The sequence below is a fragment of the Pseudonaja textilis genome, chromosome Z (assembly GCF_049901715.1).
Source record: "Pseudonaja textilis isolate UNSWEBS1 chromosome Z, rPseTex1.2, whole genome shotgun sequence".
In the NCBI taxonomy this organism is placed as follows: Eukaryota; Metazoa; Chordata; class Lepidosauria; order Squamata; family Elapidae; genus Pseudonaja; species Pseudonaja textilis.
Window position 1 is genome coordinate 90,378,685 of NC_142008.1, and position 20,843 is coordinate 90,399,527.

Below are 20,843 nucleotides of genomic sequence, written 5' to 3' on the forward strand. Positions count from 1 at the left end.
TAACATAAAGATCAAGTGAGTGAAATAAGTTAAAGTATAATAAGTTAATGTGGCTTACAATAGGAGAATGTGGATGCCTATTATTCCAGTTCTCTGCAGACATCTGTAAAGTAATCTGAGGAGATACCTTGAACATCTGCAAGTTAAATTGAATATAAAATCCTCCCAAGGTAATACATATGCTCTAGATAAGCAGAACTAAAGGGATAAGAATGGAGATTTAATTTGTGGAAGGAAATAGCTGCTACAGCATATAGCCACTTTAAATCTTAAATGCCCTTCAATATACTATTGCGATCAAATCATCTTCTCTAATGTAGTGATAGATATAGAACCATTTTATTTCTTAATGCAGAAAGTGATTGCCACATTTATATTGGTGATCTGAACTACCTTGTTTCTTGAGAAATGAGATAAGAACTTTTAATTAACCAGAAGAGGAAATGGGTTATTTTTATACTAATCCAAACTACAAAGAAAGCTGTTTAGTCAACTCCAAATATCATGTAGATCAGTGGTCGCCAACCGGTAGTCCGTGGCCCACTGATGGTCCACAAGAAAGTTTTGCTGGTCTGCAGAGAAATCTCACCCCCAGAGCACCCCCCCCCAAAGCAATTAATCCAGGCTGCGCAGGAACACAAGGCTGCACAGCCCACATGGCTCGCGGGAACCCTCCCCGCCCACTCACTCCTTACCTGGCAAACTTGCTATTTTTCCTTCTCGCCCCCCCCAACCATCAGCTGTTCTGCTGTGCTGGGAGATTTAGATTAGCCAGAAAGCAGGAAATCGTTGGATTTCTTGCTTTCTAGCTAATCTTTAGATCTTAAAAGCAGAGCCAAACCTTTCTTAGGACTGAAGCTTCTATTATTCAGTGCTTTCTAGCTGAGGGCAGAAAGATAGATCTTTGAATGAATCTATGATTCTGTGAGCAATTCAATCTGCCTGCTTGCTTTGTCTGATTTTTTGTAAAAGTTGCTCTTTTTTAATAAAAAATTCAATATTTACATACATGCTGTGTTGTGAGTTAATTTGGTGAGTTTGCTTGCTAGGAAATTTTATGAGTTTTTTATGTGACAGACTCAGGTAGCCGATTGGAGATAGATCTCTAAGTGAATCTGTAATTCTGTGAGCAACTCAATCTGCCTGCCTGCTTTGCCTGATTTGGGGTAAAAATTGCTTTTTTATAAAAAATCAATATTTGCATAAATATTTATAATATTTACATACAAGCCATGCCCAGCCAGTCACATGACCACCAAGCCACACCCACAAATTATGCCACGTCCAAGAAGTGGTTGTTAAGAAATTTGAATCCCACCCCTGCCTCTGAGTGTTTATGTGTGTGTGTGTGTGTGAGAGAGAGAGAGAGAGAGGCGGGGGGAGAGAGGGAGAGAGACAGGTTAGATCAGTTCTCTCTCTCTCTCTCTCTCCTCCTACAGGGTGAAATTTCAAGTGCAACTAAAGTAATTTACAGTGCAGAATCTCTGCAAAAATGAATTATAAAAAAGAGAGAATTATTGATGAAAACTATTTTGAGCCAGAAGGGACTTTGGTCTTTAACAAAATAAAGAATTATAATTTTCATCTAATAATCAGGAAACAAAACTGTTTAAGTTAATAAAGCTTAAATAAAAGGAAGTTTGATTCACAATATTTCTGGCCCTGGATCAAACCTGCCAGGGGTGAAATTCAAAACTTTTCCCTACTGGCTCTGTGGGCGTGGCTTGGTATACTTGGCATAATAGTAATAGCAACCAGGGGTGATTTTTTTTTACCGATTCAAACTTGAGGTAGTTGAATTTCACCCCTGAAACCTGCCATTCTGAACTGCTGTTTTTACATGCAGGGCAAAATTGGCTGTAAGGAAGTTTTTCTCTGAGAAAGTTACATAATATTACATCTCAAATTCTATTCTGCTCTGTTTGCAAAAACTATTTCCTATCAGATATACACAGTGGTGAGATCCAACTAAGCAGGTGTGGCTTGTGGTACCATGTGACTGAGTGGATGTGGCCAACTCGATGTCACTCATGGCAAGGTGGGGGCTGCGCAGGCGAGCCGAAGCGGCAGTGGCAATGGCCGGAGCCTTAGACTTACTTTTGTGCAGCAACAGCAACAGTGATTCTGTTGCGACATCTCTTGCTGGATCTCGCTACCCAACAGTCAAGAGTTTTTAAAATGATTTTTGCAGCAGGAAATGGCAACTACTTCTGGCCTTTGTTGGTCCAGCTGGACACGATTGTGCCCTGAGACACTGGCCTACAGCTTCCTCCTCTCTTCCAGATGAGGAGCCTCTGGCCACCGCTCTTTTTCAGCAAGAGCAGCCACTAACTGCCGCTCTTTTCTGGTATGAGGGTCCTCCAGTTGCCGCTCTTTTTCGGCAAGAGCAGCCTCCAGCTGCCGCTTTTTTCCGGCATGAGAGGCCTCCAGTTGCCGCTCTTTTTTGGTGAGAGTGGCCTCCAACAGCACTCTTTTTGATGACAGCGGCCTCTAACCAACACTCTTTTCAGACGTGAGGGGCCTCCAACAGCACTCTTTTTTCGGCAAGAGCTGCCTCCAGCTGCCACTCTTTTCCAGTGCAAGCAGCTTCCAGTCACCACTCATTTCAGGCACAAAGGGCCTCCAGCCATCGCTTTTTTCCAGCAAGAGCCACATCCAACAACCGCTCTTTTCCAATGTGAAGGGCCTCCAGACTCTGCTCTTTTTTGGCGAGAGCAGCCTCCAACCACTGCTCTTTTCTGGTGCAAGGGGCCTCCGTCTGCCACTCTTCCTTGGTGAGAACATCCTCTAGTTGCCGTTCTTTTTCAGTGAGAGTGGTCTCCAGCTGCCATTATTTTCTGGTGTGAGGGGCCTCCAGTCGCTGCTCTGTTTTGGCAGGAGCATCCTCCAACCACCTCTTTTCTGGCACAAGGGGCCTCCGGCCAGTGCTCTTTTTCGGCAAAAGGAGCTTCCAGAGGCCAACTCTTTACTGGCCCAAAGCGAGGCAGCAGTTGCTGCTGACTCAGTTATGGCCGGCAAAGAGATGGTAACTGGAGGCTGCTTATGCTGGCAAAGAGAAGGCAGCTAGAGGCCCCTTGCGCCGGCAAAGAGGCAGCAGCTGGAGACCCCTCGCTCCAGCAAAGAGGCGGTGGCTGGAGGCTGCTTGTGTCAGCAAAGAGGTAGCGGCTGCTGCCTCAGTTTGGGCTAGCAAAGAGGCAGCAGCTGCAGGCTGCTCATGCTGGCAAAGAGGCTGGCAAAGACTCATCAGGTAGGCAGGTAGCTGGGCCACATGGGACATAGCAGGGAACGGGGAAGGGAAGCTTGACAGGGATCTGGGCTGTGTGAGAGTCTGGGGTGCAAAGGCAGACAAGTGGACTGGGCCACGGGAGCCACGTGATCGAGTCAAGTGAGCAAGGGAGTCAGAGAGCAGCAGCTGCTATGATGCTGCAGCCAAGGTGGGCAAGGTGAGATAAGAGGTGACTGGGAGGGGCAGGATGGATGGGGCGCAGTGGGAGGGGTCAGCCAGTAGTGTGATTAGCCAGATCTCTGAATTGCGCAAAATCTTAACAATCAGTTCACCCGAACCTGTCCAAACCAGCTGAATCCCACCTCTGGATATACAATCCTAGAAAAGGAATACTAAGAATTCTGGAAAAGCAGATTCTCCTTCCATGAAAAAAAGTAGAAAGGGACCTGTTTCTTTCTAGAGAAAATTTCTGCTCTGGTATAACTTAAAAAAAAAAAGGCAGGAGGGGTGCATTTATGATGACACTTTTGCCATGAATATAAGCTATCTTTTACAACAACATTCAGTAGACGTAGTACAGGGGTGTCAAACTCTATTTCATTGAGGGCCACATCAGGGTTGTGTTTGACTTTGGGGGGATGAGTGGGCATCGATGGGATGGGCATGGCTAGTATGAGCGTGGCCAGCTTGACATCCTGCAGCCCATGTGTGACCCTCCCACGCTGTTTTTGCTGGTAAAAGGTTGCAGGAGGCCATCGCAGCCAAAAACAGAGCTGAGGGAGGGCACATGCAGCCCTCCCTTGTGAGCCCTAATTTCGCTGGCAGAGGCACGTTGCTGTTTCCAGGGTGTGGCCTGTGGGCCAGATCTAAGCACCCTGCAGGCTGGATTCGGCCCGTGGGCTTTGAGTTTGACACCCATGATGTAATAGAAGCAGTCTTGGTTTGCCCATCTGATGCAAAGAAAAAATATCCTAGTTCACCAGGATAAGGAGTAACTTTTGTTTTTCTCATTCATAAAGTGAAGGAAACATAGTTTGATCTTCATGAAAACCTCTGTTTTCCTGTTATTCACATACTGCATTGCAGTCCCTTGGAACGTAAAGATGTATATTTGCCTCCCAGTCTAAAGCCAGATAAGCAGGTGACTTTGCAAAAGGACGTTTTCTGAATCCGAATTCTCTAATTCTGCAGGAAGAAGATACTTACCTTGGCTTTCTCCAGCTGTGCCAATGCTTGACGTTCTGCTTCTTTGCGCAGGGCTTCACGGTCTTCCTCCAAGGACACATCAGAATCAGATGGGCGACTGGTATAGGACTCAGCAGAACCCTGAAAAGGAGTGAGGAAGTGAAAAAACAAAAGATGAAGTCAAGCCCCTGATGCTTGCCTGGGCAAGGAGAGGACACTAGGGATGCAATAGTTTTCAATACTAGTCTGGCCCAAAAGGATACCAGATGTCACCTGAAAGAGGTGGCTGTCTACTGTGTAATACCCAAATAATGGCCTATAAACCAATTAATGTGATTGCATATTTCCAGAACATTGGTAAATAGCCCTGACTGAGCTCCTGGCTGACTGGATTAAATGTACTGTATGAAAGATGAAGCATGAAGTTCTACCACAGAGCAATCATGCCCCTGGTCCCCAGGCAATTATTTGTTGCCAATAGCAAACTAGTTCAAAATTCAAAAAAAGCTCTAGTTTCTGGGCACCCTTCCTCTCCTTTTTCCCATTTAATTTCCCCTTCTCAAAAAGAAGAAAATGGGAAAATGCAGATTAGCCAGCTGTGCAGGGATGAGATCGCTTCTTTAGAGCACTGGAAACAACCTTGTAGCCCCCAAGTCATCCAGAAATTGAGCAACTTCATCTGGAGAGAGGTTCCCAGATCAAAATGAACACGTTTGGAAGTCATCATTGGGGGAAGACAAACAGGAGTAGGATTCCACCAGTTCACACATACTCACTAGAACCGGTTGTTTACATTCTAAGCAGTTCGGAAAACTGGTTGTTAGAAGAAATTACTGACCTAATCCTGTAAGGAAGGCAGGAAGGAAACATTCTGGTGTTGCTTACAGAAACTGCCTCCCCATTAACCCTTATTACAATCTGGTGGCAGGACTAGACTTCCTGTCTCAGGAACTACTTTGGAGTTTTTTCCCCTCCTTTGCTGCTACTTTGCTTGTGTGGAGTGACCATTTAAAGTTACAATGGCACTGAAAAAAGTGACTTATGACCATTTTTCACACTTACAACTGTTGCAGCATCCCCACAGTCATGAGAGGCCAGGTGAGCAGATGTGTGCCTCGATGTGGGTGATATTGAGTTGGCCACGGCCAGCCAGTCACATGACCACAAAGCCATGTCCACCCAGTCACATGACCACCAAGCCACGCCCGCCACCTAAGCCACGCCCACAGAACCGATTGTTAAAAATTTGAATCTCATCCCTGAAGACAGGAAATGGATTAAATATGGATGGATTAAATATGATAGTTAGTAGATTAAAACAAACTTAGTTCTTAGTTTTACATTCAGTTTTGCTCTAGAGACAGTTTAACCTATCTCTTATTTAAAGATTTTTTGAAGAGACCACTCAATTGTAACATAGCAATTTATTCTGAAGGGCCTAATAAATTTGCCTCTCTTAGAACAAAATAAGTACCTTACAGTACTCAATTTTAACGATTGTTTATTCTGAACAATTTCTTTTGAAGTATTAATTTCTCAGAATTTATACTTGACATTCTTTGCTGTTTTATAGGCTAGTTATATTTATACATCCAGTTTAGATTTTATTGCTTCCCTACAACTTGTCAGTGGACTATGTTCAGTAAAGGATTACTTTGATTATTATTGATTTACATTCAGAAAAATGAGAAAATGTACCATCTTGTCCTGCAAATATCTGATTGGATTTCTCCTTTTCTTACGATTTGATCTTATTCAAGTTTCCTTTAAAGTAATTCAATTTAGTTTGTCTTCTTTTCTAAATTAACTTTATTTGTGTATCTGATCATTTTCTGCAGAAAATGGTAGTCCTCTACTTACAATTGATCCAAAAGTTATGTTGCTAAGTGTAACAGTTGTTAAGATTTCCCCCACTTTATGACCTTTCTTGTCACAATTGTTAAGTTAATAGCATGGTTGTTAAGTAATAAGGTGACCAACTTTTTTACAATGAGAAGGAGGACACAAATAAATTGAAGAAAAAAAAACAAAGCCACTTGCATGCGCCATACCCTCTCAAAACAATTATCCTGTGGGAGTGCATGCGTCTCATAATCATGTCTTGCCGCACTGTACCAAACCTTGACGAATCCTCATGTCAAATACAAATACGTCACATCACACACAATGGATCGGATCGGCATCAATCAAATACAGAGATTTACAGATTAGTCTTCAAATATCAAAAAGGAGGACATGTAGGAGGACACTTTTCGAGAGAGGACAGAACTTACAAAAGGAGGACGATCGGTCACCTTATAAGTAACATTGACTGAAGGTTGCAAAAGGTGATCACATGATCCCACAATACTGCAATCTTCTTAGTCAGTTGCCAAATGTCTGAATTTCAACCATGGTGATCATGAGGATGCTGCAGCAGTCATAAGTGTGAAAAATAGTCATAAGTCACTTTTTTCATTGCTATTGTAATTTTGCACAGCCACTAAACAAACTGTTGTAAGTTGAAGACTACCTATATCCCAGATGTGATGCATTTAAGAATGTCCATATTCCCATAATTGTGTGGAACTGGATAAATTCACAAAGGAATTAAGAGGCAAAGATGATTCGGATTATTACGCAGTTTGGGATAGGTGGTACAAATGGGTGGAGGATAGAAATAAGAGTTGATGTTTACATATAAAAGGAGAGGTATATAATAATAATGACACAAACACTGTTAATGTGAATAGAGATTTGTATTTTTGTTTTTAAAAAATAAAATATTTTTAAAAAATAAAAAAATAAAAAGAATATCCATATTTCCATGTTGGTTGTCGCAGGCAAACAAATTGTCTAATAGAAGTGCTGCTAAACCTTTTCTGAACACACAAGTAGTAATTATTTTGTCTTTTGTCAGGGCTTTTTGGAAGAAATAATGATTTTCTCCTGATTAATAGATAATTAATGCTCCTGACAATTCTTGAATAGTGGTCACTTGACTGGAGAGAGTCTGAGGGACTGAAATGCCACTGTTAATTAGCAGCCCCCCAGGAAGCTTAGTTGAGAAGGCAGAATTTCTGCAAAAGCTGAGGTGAGGAAAAGCTGTCAAAGGCTGAGGTATGGAAAAGCTGTCAGCTCTCCAGGCAGTTGCCAATCAAGTACTAAGATGGAAGGAATGGGGATGCTTATTTAAGCCCAATTTAGAAGGATAATTTTTGGTTCACCAATTAAGGTAGCTCTGTGGGAATTTGATTGCTTTTGGGAAAATGTTTCCAACTCCAAGAGGGTATATTTCCATTATTTAAGCCCACAGTTTCCTACAAATTGCACCTAATTGTCACTGTTTGCAAACATAAGTTTGCAGATGCAGTGCCAAGAAAACAGAAGCTACACGGAGACCAAAGGGTTTCTCTAGCTCAGGTGTCTCCAACCTTGGCAACTTTAAGATTTGTGGATTTCAACTCCCAGAGTTCCTCAACCAGCATAGCTCTGGGAGTTGAAGTCCACAAGTCTTAAACTTGCCAAGGTTGGAGACCGCTGAGCTAGCTGATTGTTCAATTGAAAAAAGGAGGCCACTCTGCAAGCTAAAGGAATGCAGCCACTTCGTATTAGGAGAAGGAGACTGGACAGTTGAATTTGCCCAAATCCCCAAAATGAAGTAAAAAACTAATGTCCAACAAAGTAGACAGATATGGTGGAATTCACAAAAAGAGACACAGGGGCAATGGTCAGAGGATTTCAGAAGAGGAAAAGCTGAGCAAAAAGACCTTGTCCTTTGTTTTGACTCTTTCCAGGTGCAATGTTGAAACTTGATTTCTGCTTCAATTTCAAAACTGAAAATCCACATGGTAGTGGCTTTTTTAACCCCAGAGATACTTATATACTGGGGTAGTTTCTACGCACACAAAATGCACAAATGACACAGCTGCAATTGGCCTACATTCCATATGGGTCTAAAGGCAGCATCTCAGCCTAATGTACCCAACATTTGGTATACAACAGAAGGTAGAGTTGGAGCAGATTTATGCACAGAAATAAACAAACACAAAATCACATTTTAAGTAATAAGTATGCTATAAAGACTGGCAATATAGAAACTGGAAAAATCTACTTAAAAATACCAAGCTTGTGATATGTGAAATCTTCTTTTTCATGAAAAGGGCATTTGGAGGAAGATAGAGCTATCACCAACCCCTACCACTACAAAAAGGGGAAAAAAAAGAGAATCACAGCTGGAAATAATGTTAAGTAGTATTCCAGTGGTCCTATCAAGTTCTGTCCCAACTCAATAACTTGACCTGATTTGAGAATGGGTTTTCAAGTTATGTTTCTTTTAGCAACTTTCTGACCCAGTTTAAAAATGGACAATTTTCCTGGACAAGGAAGGCTGAAAGAAAAAGATCAGAAAGGAAAGAGATGCAGATTAGAACCCTGGCAGAACAGAGGAGAGCAAAGAGTGATAGTAATTTGGCAAAGGCAGACATAAACAATGCAAGGTACCGAAATTGGCATATGCAATTACTCACCGCCTCTGAATCATCATCCCATTCATATAGGTACATCCTGGCAGGTGGCAGCTCAGGCATACAGCTGTGGGTACAGCACAAACACTCCTCCCTGTGCTCAAAAGCATGCACAGAGGCACTGGCTTGGAAGCTAAAGCCACAGCCTAATACTTCCAGAAGCACAAAACTGCAAATAGGCAAGAACGGCAAATCCAGCCAGTGGCACCGGCTGTCCTTCTCCCACTTGGAAGAAAGATTAAAAAAGAGAAATCTGGGCGAGAGTCTTGCTGGCTCAACAGCTTCTTTGCTTCCAATGCATGAGATCTATAGACTGATGTTCAAAAGAGCCAAGTGCTGATGACGTTCTTCTGAGATGCAAATGGCTTATTAGTTTATGTGTTGTTCATTAGCAAAGCTGGTATGTGGTTTAGTTTATCTGTAATATGTATGCGCAAGAGCCTCATTGTTTAAAACCAGTGTAGACATTAAGGGTGAATGTCCTGTGATGGAGATGTTTTGGAGCATAAAATCGATTTGTGGCAAAAGTGACTGAAACGTGGCTTGTGGCAAGTGGCAAAAGTACTTGTTCACATAAACCATTATTTTATATTATTAAAGCAAGCAAAAATGTGAATCCCAATGCTTGCGGTTTATTCAGCAAAATCATGATTAACCAAATACAGTGATACGAGTACTGAACCACATCACTGTATTTGTTTAATGATAGTTTTGCTGAATAAACCATGAGCATCAGAATTTACATAGCATGCCAGCTCATAGATTAAAACTACAAGGGATGAATTTACTTAATGTGTTAAGCCAAAATCAAACAAGCCACATTTTCCTTAGCATGCTGCATGAACCAGATCTTTGTATTCACCCATATGATCCTCCTGTTACATCAGACTAGTAGTACATTCTGAAAATTTTCTTTACACGTGTAAAAACCAAGGTCTGTATATTTAAGATTTGCTTCCCACCTAATCTAAGATCTCAAAGAAGGTTATAATATATCCAGTTTTATTTATTTCCCATAGCTATATCTAAAAGTTGAAAAGTTATTGGAAATGAATGTGTGGTCTTATTTTTGAACTGAAACCCAAATTCTAATTTTCTAATTGTTTTCTAATTTTAAACCCAGTCCAAATTACTGATCCCTCTCCAAAGTCTTATTGTCCAACTAATCTTTGCAGAGAAATATATAGTGTGGTAATTTTCATTTCAAAGAGAGAAGTGGGATTGGTTAATCAGACAAATTTCAAATACTTTTCTTAGAGAGTTTTTTTTTTCTCTATATGGATGATATTCTTGCAAAATAAAAATGAACATGAATTTTGTCACTTTCCTATCACAGCCTGGTTACATGTAACCCTATACCCATTTATCTAGAAATCAGTCCTGCTATACTTTTGACTAGAGATGTGTTAAATTGTATAATAAAATTTCCGTTTAGAAAGCTGCTTTATCTATATCAGACTATTTGCCTCATTAAGTCCAGTATTGATTTTACCTTGATTGGTTATGTCTCAGTCGGGTTTCAGGTAGCAAGTTTTTTCCATGGCCTATAATACTAAGAATTAAAGCTGGGGACTTGGCATATTGATGCCAAGAATATCCTCTAATCCTGGACATTGCTGAGAGATTACTGTATATCTCCTTCAAGAGAAAACATATTTTATCATATCCATAGAAGACATCCATCTCCCCTCTACCAAAGTCCACCTTTACCTCAAAAATCAGTTCTGAGGTACTTGTCCTGGCAATCTAGAGTCAGCAGAAACAAAGCAAGTAGCCTCTAACTATTAATGTGCAAATTTAAGACTTGTTCTTTGAGAAAAGAATAGGCATCAAGGACTGACTGGACTTGTCTAGAATTAAAGGAACCTCTGACAGTAGATTAGAAAATATTAGTATTATAGTGCAATCCAACAGATTCACTTCCAAATCAGAAAGCAGAAGTGATGAAACACACACACACACACACACACACACACACACACACACACACACACACACAAATCTAGCTTAGCCCTCCCTCTCTTCAATTGAGACTATCGGCATTTCTAACTAATGTAGCCATATCTGGAAATCATCAGGTTAGAAAAAGTTGATCTAGCCAAAATCATCAGGAAAAAAACGGTGGTGTCATTGGGAAAACAATGAATTGAATTTAAAAGGCAGGTGACATTTGAATACCTTCACAATCTTTTATTCTAAATTCAATTAATATGAAGCTACCTCCCGACACTTTATTTATAGCTATATGAGTTTACAATCATCACTATATGATCATAACACTCAAATAAAAATGACTGTAGTTATTCCAATTGTTGGAATAGTTATTCCATTCCATAAACAATGAAAGAATAAATCCCTTCAGGCATGATGACTGCATGTGCAAGAGTTAAAAGCTCTCTTACATGTAGTGAACCATGAACCTTGCAAGATTTCATAAGAATTCATAAGATTACTATCTTATCTTACAATACGAGACAGAATAACAAGCAACTTTTCAGATTAGGGCACATTCCTATATACAGCATGTCACAAAAGAAATTTTGGGGGGAAAATCCTATTAGCCCAAAAACTTCAGAGTTCTTTAATTTTCTTCAAATCACTATTTTTTATAAAGCATTTCACACTCCTTCCTCAACCAAGCAGAATCATTTCCAAGATATAAAAAATTGGCAGAGATTTAGTTCTAGTTCCCAATCAAGATTTAGGGGCTAGCTGACCAAATAGGTACAAGTGTAATATTGCAAATTATATTTGGAAAGGCTAGTAGGTAGAAGAAGGAAAATAAAACAAAAGGCTGTCATAGCACATTTGCTTTGTAAGGGGGAAATTAGAGTAGGACAGGTGATAGAACAGTTTTTCTGGGGGTAAAGGAGAAATGAAAAAATGGGGAAGGAAGGAAAGAATTTGGAATGTACAGGTTTTCTATTAAAGTGGCATTGAAAAGGCTAGGAGGGTACTAGGGGTGTCTATTCCGAACCTAAAAACCCAAATTCAGGTTGAGAGCTAAGTTAATGACAGGGGGGAATGGAAGGCCACGGAAAAGGGGTGTTTCCCCATGAGGCCAGGTAAGGCTAAGAGACAGAAGTGCTCACCAAAGCAGGTCTGGGGTCTTTGCTGCTGGGTGTCTCCATGCTGCCTAGGCCTGGTGATATGTGGACAGAGGTGGCTCTGCCTGATTCCTGGGCTCTCAGGTTACAAACATTCTGCTACATTAGCAAACAGCTGTGGTATATTTAGACTAGGGACTGGACATCCCAGCAAGTGGGTGGGCGTGTGAGGCTACGCCAAAGTCATTCTAGCTGATGATGCCCAGGCTGAAATGAGGGGTAATTTAGAAAGCAGGAAAGAGCATCATCTTGTGGAGAATATGGCAATCCAGTAGTATATATTACAGGATTAGACTACATGTATGTATGTATGTATGTATGTATGTATGTGAATGAATCTGGGCAAAGGAATTCTTCATTTTTTCGTACTTGTTCTCATGCTGTTTGATGAAGGAAAATTTGCTTTAGCAATTATTCCAAGGGACAGGAGAATTTGAGACACATTTTCAGGACTGAAGTATAATTTCTTTGCGTTTCAGTTACTTAAGAATATCCCTATTTTGGGCTGCCGTTACCACCGCTATCTTTTGGGTTTTTTTCAGCAGTGATGCTTCTATTATCACAAAGGAAGAGGTTTGTCATTAAGAAATCACTGTAAAAGTTCTTCCTTGGAGAATCTCCCACCAGTGTTTTGCCCATAAAATATGAGGCTTTCCTGTAAATGTATGCAGAAGTTTAAGCTGATGCAAAATGCAATAGTGCAAGCAGTTATGTGTGTTTCTGGTACATAGCACATGCTATACCTCTGCTGCAGAAACTGCATTTGCTGCCAGTTTGTTTCCAGATGCAATTCAAGGTACTGAGATTGACTTTTAAACCCTTACGTGATATGGGACTGGATTATTTGATGGACCATCTTTCCCTAATTTCATGCACCTGATCTCACAAAATGGATATGTTATCAGTTTCAATGTTGAGAATGCTACATTTGGTGGGCCCTATGTGGTGGTGTCTGTATTGTAAAATCTTCTCTCCCCTGAGATAAAGTAGACCTCATCGCTCCTGACCTTCCTAAGGTCCCTCAAATAATGTTTATATTATAAGCCACTCAGAAAGTATGGTAAAGGACTATAAAGTGGTATGTCAGCATAATAAATATAATAATATAAGCATAATGTAAGCATATAAGTATTATAGCGTAATAATACTATTGCTATTACTGTTTATACAGGATTGTGTATGCCACCCAGTGTTTTCCGTGAGATGGGCAGCCCTACGGATTTGATTAAATAAATAAAGAAATGTAGTGAAGAATTTGAAAAGGTCATTTGAAGCCAGTTTCAGACAGAGGACTTTTACAAGTCCAAGAAGTTTCCATTGCAACTGTTCCAGCCACCCAAAAAACAGATTATATTGTGAGAACGTGAATATTTATACAGTTATCAAGAATTCTTCCTGAGCAGATTAGCATTCCTCCAACTGATCAACAAGGAAGCGGTGACACTGGCAGGCTGCCGGTACTCCAGCAAGTTTGGTTTTGTAACAAAAAAGAAGAAAACAAGTCTTTCTGCAAAAAAATAAGATTCACATAGTGTTCCAGATATTTTCTAACTACAGGGAGGGTGGAATCCAAGAGAAAATACTAATGGAAGTTACCAGCTACGGAGGTAACCTCAATATTCCATGGAGCTCCCTCTTCAGCCCAAGTGGAAGAAAATGGGCTTCATTCATGATACTACTGTGTGAATAAATACCAAATTCCTATATGGAAGACTCCTTAATTGCTTTTAAACTCAGCATTCCAATTCCAACTGGAATGAATAATTCAATTTTCAAGGATCTCATTGCCATGCATGTCTTTTTTAGATAACTCTATATAAAGAAGCAATTTATCTATCTTGTTCATACCTGGAGGTTTTTCATTAGGATAAAAAGGATGGTTCAAACTGTGCACCAACTTAACAGTTCAAATCAATGTGATCCATGCTAATCCTTCCAGTGAATGAAGTCATTTTAACCTCTAAGCATTCTGAATGCACTTTGGATGTACTTGAGAGAGACAAAGGATGAGCTAGCAGGTAGTAATAAAAGACTCTAAGAGCAGCTTTGGAAGGGAAAGCAGGATAGGTGAGGAAGCTCTGAGATAAGAATATATTTTAACGCACACACCCCTGTGGAAAATACTGGGCAATTAATAAGAACCTAATAAAACAATCGAAGCAATGGGATATTTATTTTCAGTTCTCACTGCTTCTTACATCTTGTCTTTGTGGCAAGGTTGACTCAGCCTACCATCCTTTCACGGTGGGCAAAATGAGAACCCAGATTGTTGTGGGCAATATGCTGACTCTGTAAATTGCTTAGAGAAGGATGTAAAGCACTGTAAAGCAGTATATAAGTCTAAGTGCTATTGCTATTGCTGTGCCTGCCCCACTTCATGGAGAACTAAAGACTCTTGATGTAGCCAAAAAATGAAATTCTACACTCTGCTTCTCCTCTAAAACAAAGGCAGAAGCAACCCCCTCATTCTTTTTTTCTTCCAAGTGATGAGAAAGACTTTGCTTATACTGTACTGCAGCTGATTGTCTAATTTACTTCCACATCTAGCCATTATATTATAAATTAATTGGTTTACTTAATGTTGGTTTATTGGATAAATACAAGTCATTAGATCTCACAGGTCTTAAATTATGAATCATGATTTACAAATCAAAATGGTTGGGTTCACATAATATACTCATCCAGTGCTCTCTGCATTCAGAATTACAACTTTACATTTGAGGGAATTGGAATTTAGTATTATAACGAGCCCTGGAATTTAAGAATTTCTGTTTTCTGAAATAGTGGGACTAAATGTCACAATTACCCTGAGATAAACATCGTCCCAGGCAGGGCGCTGGTGGCAGCATTGAGGTTTTCTTTAATCTAATCCATTAGCTATGCACTCAGTGAAAATAATTCATAATTAGTTCCCTGCATCTTGCATGAATACAAGGACAGCACGTCTGTTATTCATTAATGTACATGTGTCTTCTTGCAGGCCTAAAATATGACGCAACTTCAAGCCTAAAATATGATGCAACTGCTATCATAGTTGCATTAAAAACACTGTTGAAGACAAATGCATTTGAATGAAGAATTAGGAATCTTCTCTACCTCATCTGTGGAAAAAATGAGTTGGTTGCACATCAGTATAGAAAATGTGTGCATATTAAGGAATCACATATACATTCCAATAAAGTGTTTTGCTTTTCTTTATGAGTACAAGCCCTTTTGTCATCTTGGATCATTGCTCCTTACAAACATTTAAAAATGATTTAACCTTTGTATGGCATTTCTTAATGTCATGGACTCCCCTAAGATTTTATTGATGCTGATAATTCTGCCTCTTACAAACACTGCTTCCTTGATCCTTTTCCTGAAATCTCTATTTCAGATTCTTATCCGTATAATTATGTGGCATCCAAATTTTCTGACAAGAAGCCAAGAGCAGTACACATTCTTACCATAGCTATAATTACCGGTGCTATAGGGAATTTTGCTGAAAAATAAATCAGAATGCATAATACACACAGTGAATATATTCACACAATAAGTTACTTTGGGTAGCTCATGACCTGGTCCAGGGTATAGCTATAAGCTTCAGAGTAGATGAAGAGATATCATGTAAGAAGATACGATAGTGAGGAGATTTTTTAGGGGTTTTTTTTTTACAATTAAATTGCTATGCCTATTTCAGGATTGTACATTGTTTTATTTAAAATATTTTTCATGAGTAATAAGACATGTGCATGCATGTGTGTTTGTGTGCTTATCTCTCTCTCTCTCTGTGTATATATACAATTTATTATAAACTTTATCTGTTTCCTATGTGAAATAGGCAGAATCCGTCAGTCTGATTTTTTAGTTATCAGGGTCACAGCAGGGCTCTGAGGATACAAAGATCTGAAAAACTGAAATGAAACCCACAGATTTAGTTGTGATTTACTTATTGAACAAACCATGATTGGCTGACTTTGAACAGCATACTAACCGTAACTCATAAAAAACCCATACTGGCTTGGATCACTCAGTCTACTAGCCTGAAGGTATCACAAAGAAGAAAAAATAATAATGTGCTATCTAAACCTGTTTAAACCCAAATCTCCTTAATGTTATCTAGTTGCATCCCTGTTCTGACTCCACACATTGTTCTCCCAATTACTTCCCCACAGTCTACAATCAACAAGCTATGGAAGGTACAGTTGGGATGGGGAAAGAAGAAGGCTTTCCTTTTGTAGACTGTACAAAAGTCTACAAAGCTCTGAGCTCTGAATTGCTAATTTGGGATGCAGATTTACAAAGGCTGACTAAAAGAGGACTAAAAAAGTTTGGTTTCTTCTGCTCATGTTTTTCACTGAAGAAATTTGTAATTCTTCTCCAAACTAGCTTGAGCTTCACTCTTTCCACTTATCCAAACTGCTCACTCAAATACTAACAGCCCCTTGCTATGATTCTAAAATAACTTTTTGCCATGATTTGTGCCCAGTTCCCTAAGTCTGGACTCATTGTGATATTCTGTATCACAAAGGACCTCTGCTGTAAATGCAGGGCTTGCATAGCATGATAACCTTTAAATGTATGCTGGTGCTATGCTGAAGGATCGCTTAGGGATCTCCTCCATAGCAACTGCCTCCTATGTCATCACTATGGCAATGCAAGTCTAGGTCACTGAGGCTCTCCCTCACACTCTTCTTCCATTTCTTTGTTTTTAACATTCACACATTCAAAACAAAGTTCACGTGCATGATGTATGTCTATCTGGAGTACAGAAGTTGGACAATATTGCCTTAGAGGAGACACAACCCAATAAAAAACAAACTGAAGAAAACAGGATGCTCAAAAATCTACTTCCTTCTATTTTTCTTACTTGACCTCATTTTAAAACAGCTATGTTGGGCCTATATGGAACACAGCATATTCCTGCCTTCATTCATCAAAACAGATGAATGGGGCAAGATTGGAGAATTGGTGGCCCTTTAAAAGCAAGATTGGAGAATTGGTGGTCCTTTAAACGAAGGCCATTGGCCTCCAACCCTTACTAGTCTCAACCAACATAACCAGGAGTCTGGGCTGATGGGAGGTGGAGTCTTGAGGGCCACAGCTGTTCCCCTCTCATGAATCAATGAGACAAAATTCCATCTAAATTGCTGAATTAGTTTATATTAGCCCTCATTTTATATTTTTCCAATAAATTAGATTTCTTATTATTTTATTTGTAACTTTTAAAAAATCATAGGCAGGGTATAATTGTCTTCAGAGGATTTGTCGAACCAATTTTCTGAAGTGGATACATTTAAGTTAACTTTTGATGGCCAAGTGATCAGTTGATTATTTCCAGTATTTGTCCATGTTTCTTGATTTTAACATTGCTCTGTTCAACATGTTTAAAATAGGTAAGGTTACAATTTGTTATTATTCTATTTATTATATTTTAATTCTATCCTCTATGTTGCAATCTTTTATCCCTTGTCTCTGTCTTCATAAACAGAGACCTTCTCAGGGTGACCCAGGCAATTTCTTTTCCAGAGCCAGAGCTAAATTGAAAGATGTTTCTCCCATTTGGTTTATAAATGCTTTGATAGATGCTTCACTTCTTTCCTTCCAGACACTTAGCAGATGGAGAATTGCTATAGCAACCTCACTGCTTCCCTGTGCAATGGAAGAAACGTTTTCTGTTTATTTTTTATTTGCTAACGCAAGAAACTGACAAAGCAGCCAAAACAGACAAACATGAACAACAAAAATATTGTAGTGGGGGAAGTGCAAATGCTAGTTCTTTGATCTCAGATGATAACTTGGAGGGTGTACACAACCATCACCCCTTGTCAAAAAAAAAATGCTTGAATCACACAAAGCAGTACTATAATGTGATTTATCTGGGTTTCACTGAGTGTCACTATGGATTGCAAAACCTGATTTACAATTTTGTGCTACACACAAACAAAACCACAGGCTTGCTTAATGAAATTATGGTTTACTTAGTGAACTGGGTGAACCAACTTTCTGTGCACATTCATATCTTCTAACAAGCAGGTAACATTTACCCAAGATGTTAGTGCATTTTGACAGGTAAGTATTCTCCAAAATCAGAAATAGATAATTGTATTCTGATCTGATTATCATATAGGCTTTGTTTGTTGCTTGTTTAGCAAGTGTTCAAGCAAATATCAATCTCATCTTCCCCTATAAGACAACAATAATATTTGTGAATATTACAATGGCTACATTATTTTAGATGGGTGAGGAAATAAAAACCATTATAACACTGAAAATAATTTACATTCCAGATCTGACATGGACACAAATGAAGTTATTTCAGCTGGAAAACATAAAGGATGTAAATCTATAACTAGTTCATTGAAAGCTAATAAGTTACTTCAGAATAAGGTATTGTCTCTGGAAGCACATTCTCACCAGGCTTTCTAATTCAGTCTGCCTTTGGATTATGGATTTCCTGTCTGGCCGCTCACAGAGGGTCAGATTAGGTAATCATACCTCTTCATCCCTTATTCTTAACACTGGTACATCACAGGGTTGGGTGTTGAGTCCCTTACTCTATACTCTTTATGTGCATGACTGCATTCCCACTCATGTTAGTAATACTATTGCTAAATTTGCAGATGATACAACAGTGGTGGGACTTATCTCCGGGGGGGAGGGGGGGATGACTCTGCCTACTGAGATGAGGTAGACCAGTTGCTTTCATGGTGCAGTGACAACAACTTGGTCCTCAACACCAATAAGACCCAACGAGTTTATAGAAGGAACAGATCAGACACCCAGCCCTTGCTTATCAATGGAGACCGAGTGGAGCAAGTGGCCAGTTTTAAGTTTCTGGGTGTTACCCTAAAAGAGGACCTGACCTGGGGTGCCCACATTGCAGCCCTGGTCAAAAGGGCCCAACAGAGATTATACTACCTGAGGCTTCTCAGAAAACAACAACTGAATGAGAAACTGCTGGTGACCTTCTACCGCTGCATCATAGAGAGCATTTTAACCTACTGCACCTCTGTATGGTTTACCAATTGCACAGTGGCAGATAGGAAAGCACTCCAGAGGGTTAACGTCATTGCCCAGAAGATCATTGGTTGCCCTCTCCCCTCTTTGGAAGAACTTTATAGCTCCCGCTGCCTTAAGAAAGTTCAAAACATTCTCAAAGATCCATCTCATCCTGGACACCCTTTTTTTGAACTATTACCATCTGGCAGACTGTACAGAATAATAAAAACAAGCACAAATAGGCTGAAAAACAGCTTCTATCCCAGGGTAATATCTCCTTTGAATTCTACTGTATAGTGCAGTGTTGGTGTAGTGTCGGGGGTTTCTGGTTCAATGTGTGAAGGGTGAAGGATGTGTGTTTGTGTTTATTTCTATGGTCATGGTCATGATGTGCACTGAAGATGGTGTTTGATTTCGTTGTACGAGCTGCAATGACAATAAACTAAACTAAACTAAACTAAACAAAGTTTAGGGATCTGAGCAAACAAAGGAAAAAAAAACAGTTCTTCTTTGTAGAACTCTAAAATATGAAGTATTAGCTTTGCCAAAAGATTTTGAGCTAGATAGTTTTTCTTTCCATACAGCGGAAGAATCTTTGCCACATATTGTGAGCTTTCTCATATTTTCCCATGTATATATGAATTCAATTGAATGGCTATCTCACGTTAATCCTTCCCTATTGTTAACGTATTTCCCACCGTGTACATACATTTTCCCTTAGATACTATATACTGTTTCCATGTAGATTAATTCCTTATATCTCATATGTTGGTTTCTTAAGCTGATACATGTAATAAAAACGGTATTACTATTTTAAATCATGCCCTTGTGATGTTTATAACAAAGTTTGATGAACAATTTTTAAAAATCTTTTAAGTGGCCTTTAAATATAGCTTCACAGAATAAATACAGGGACTGGATTATGGGATAGTGCCAAAGCATTCACTTGAGATTGTATTATTGCATATGTTTATTATAAAAGAAGCAATATTTAGTAAAAAGAAAAAAAAGGACAGCATTAAGCAAAATTTAAATATCTGGTTGACAACATGGCCAACCATAACAATCAAAAGATAGGTTTGCTTCGACCAGCTAACATCCTGCAATAATTATTTTAATATTATTAAACAACAACATCCACATATCCCAAGTCCTTGGAACAAACTGGACAGGTGGACAAAAATGCCAAACCTGTTAAGCATCTAGCTGCCTGTATAACCAACAGTTGAATTTCTGACTGTTAAATATTTCATTTGGTCTGGATTTGTATGGGCTTATAAACTCTGACATTATTGGATCTGTAATTGATATTTTAGTTTAATTAAAAATAAGGAAAATGCAGCAGTTACAATTTCTTTGGAAACATAAAACTGTTTTGTTATATTGTTTAGGAAGTTTCCTAGGTGCTTTACATTTGGTTTCTCCAAAATGTTATTCTTTGGCTTAGTATGGTTTATTTAACCCACAAATCACAACATTTATTTATTAATTGATTGCATTCTGGGTCTGTCTGAGGTAATGCATCCAGCCCTAAAGATGGCAGATGTTCTTGTTCTAGGTACCGGAATAAGACAGTCCTGACATTGCTTAATTCACCGGGGGAAAGCTGTACAATATCATTAGCATGATACCCTATTCCATGTGATGGATGAGCTTACCCTTAGGCCTCATATAGATGTTAGAAAAGATTGGAAAGATAACCTCTCTAATAAAAATTATTATTAAAGGTGTGTCTTTTTCTTAGATATATGTCTGTTTTACATGTATGTCAATGCCACTTCCAAGTATAAAGGGAGTGGGGCTTGAATCAATCACAAGTCTGTCCATCATCTTGCTGAT

The 20,843-nt window shown here is 39.3% G+C and overlaps 1 protein-coding gene across 3 annotated transcripts in view; it reads right to left on the reverse strand.

Annotated features, from left to right (window-relative positions):
* Positions 1-20,843, reverse strand: part of CACNB1 (calcium voltage-gated channel auxiliary subunit beta 1) — a 61,542-nt gene that overhangs the window by 30,562 nt on the left and 10,137 nt on the right. For 2 of the 3 annotated variants that reach the window (XM_087916770.1, XM_087916771.1), the window contains exon 3: positions 4,433-4,552. In XM_087916770.1, coding sequence (XP_087772896.1) covers positions 4,433-4,552 — 120 coding nt within the window. Of the gene's footprint in view, positions 1-4,432; positions 4,553-12,008; positions 12,143-20,843 lie in introns of those variants that run through there. The other variant, XM_087916769.1, reaches the window with a different exon arrangement.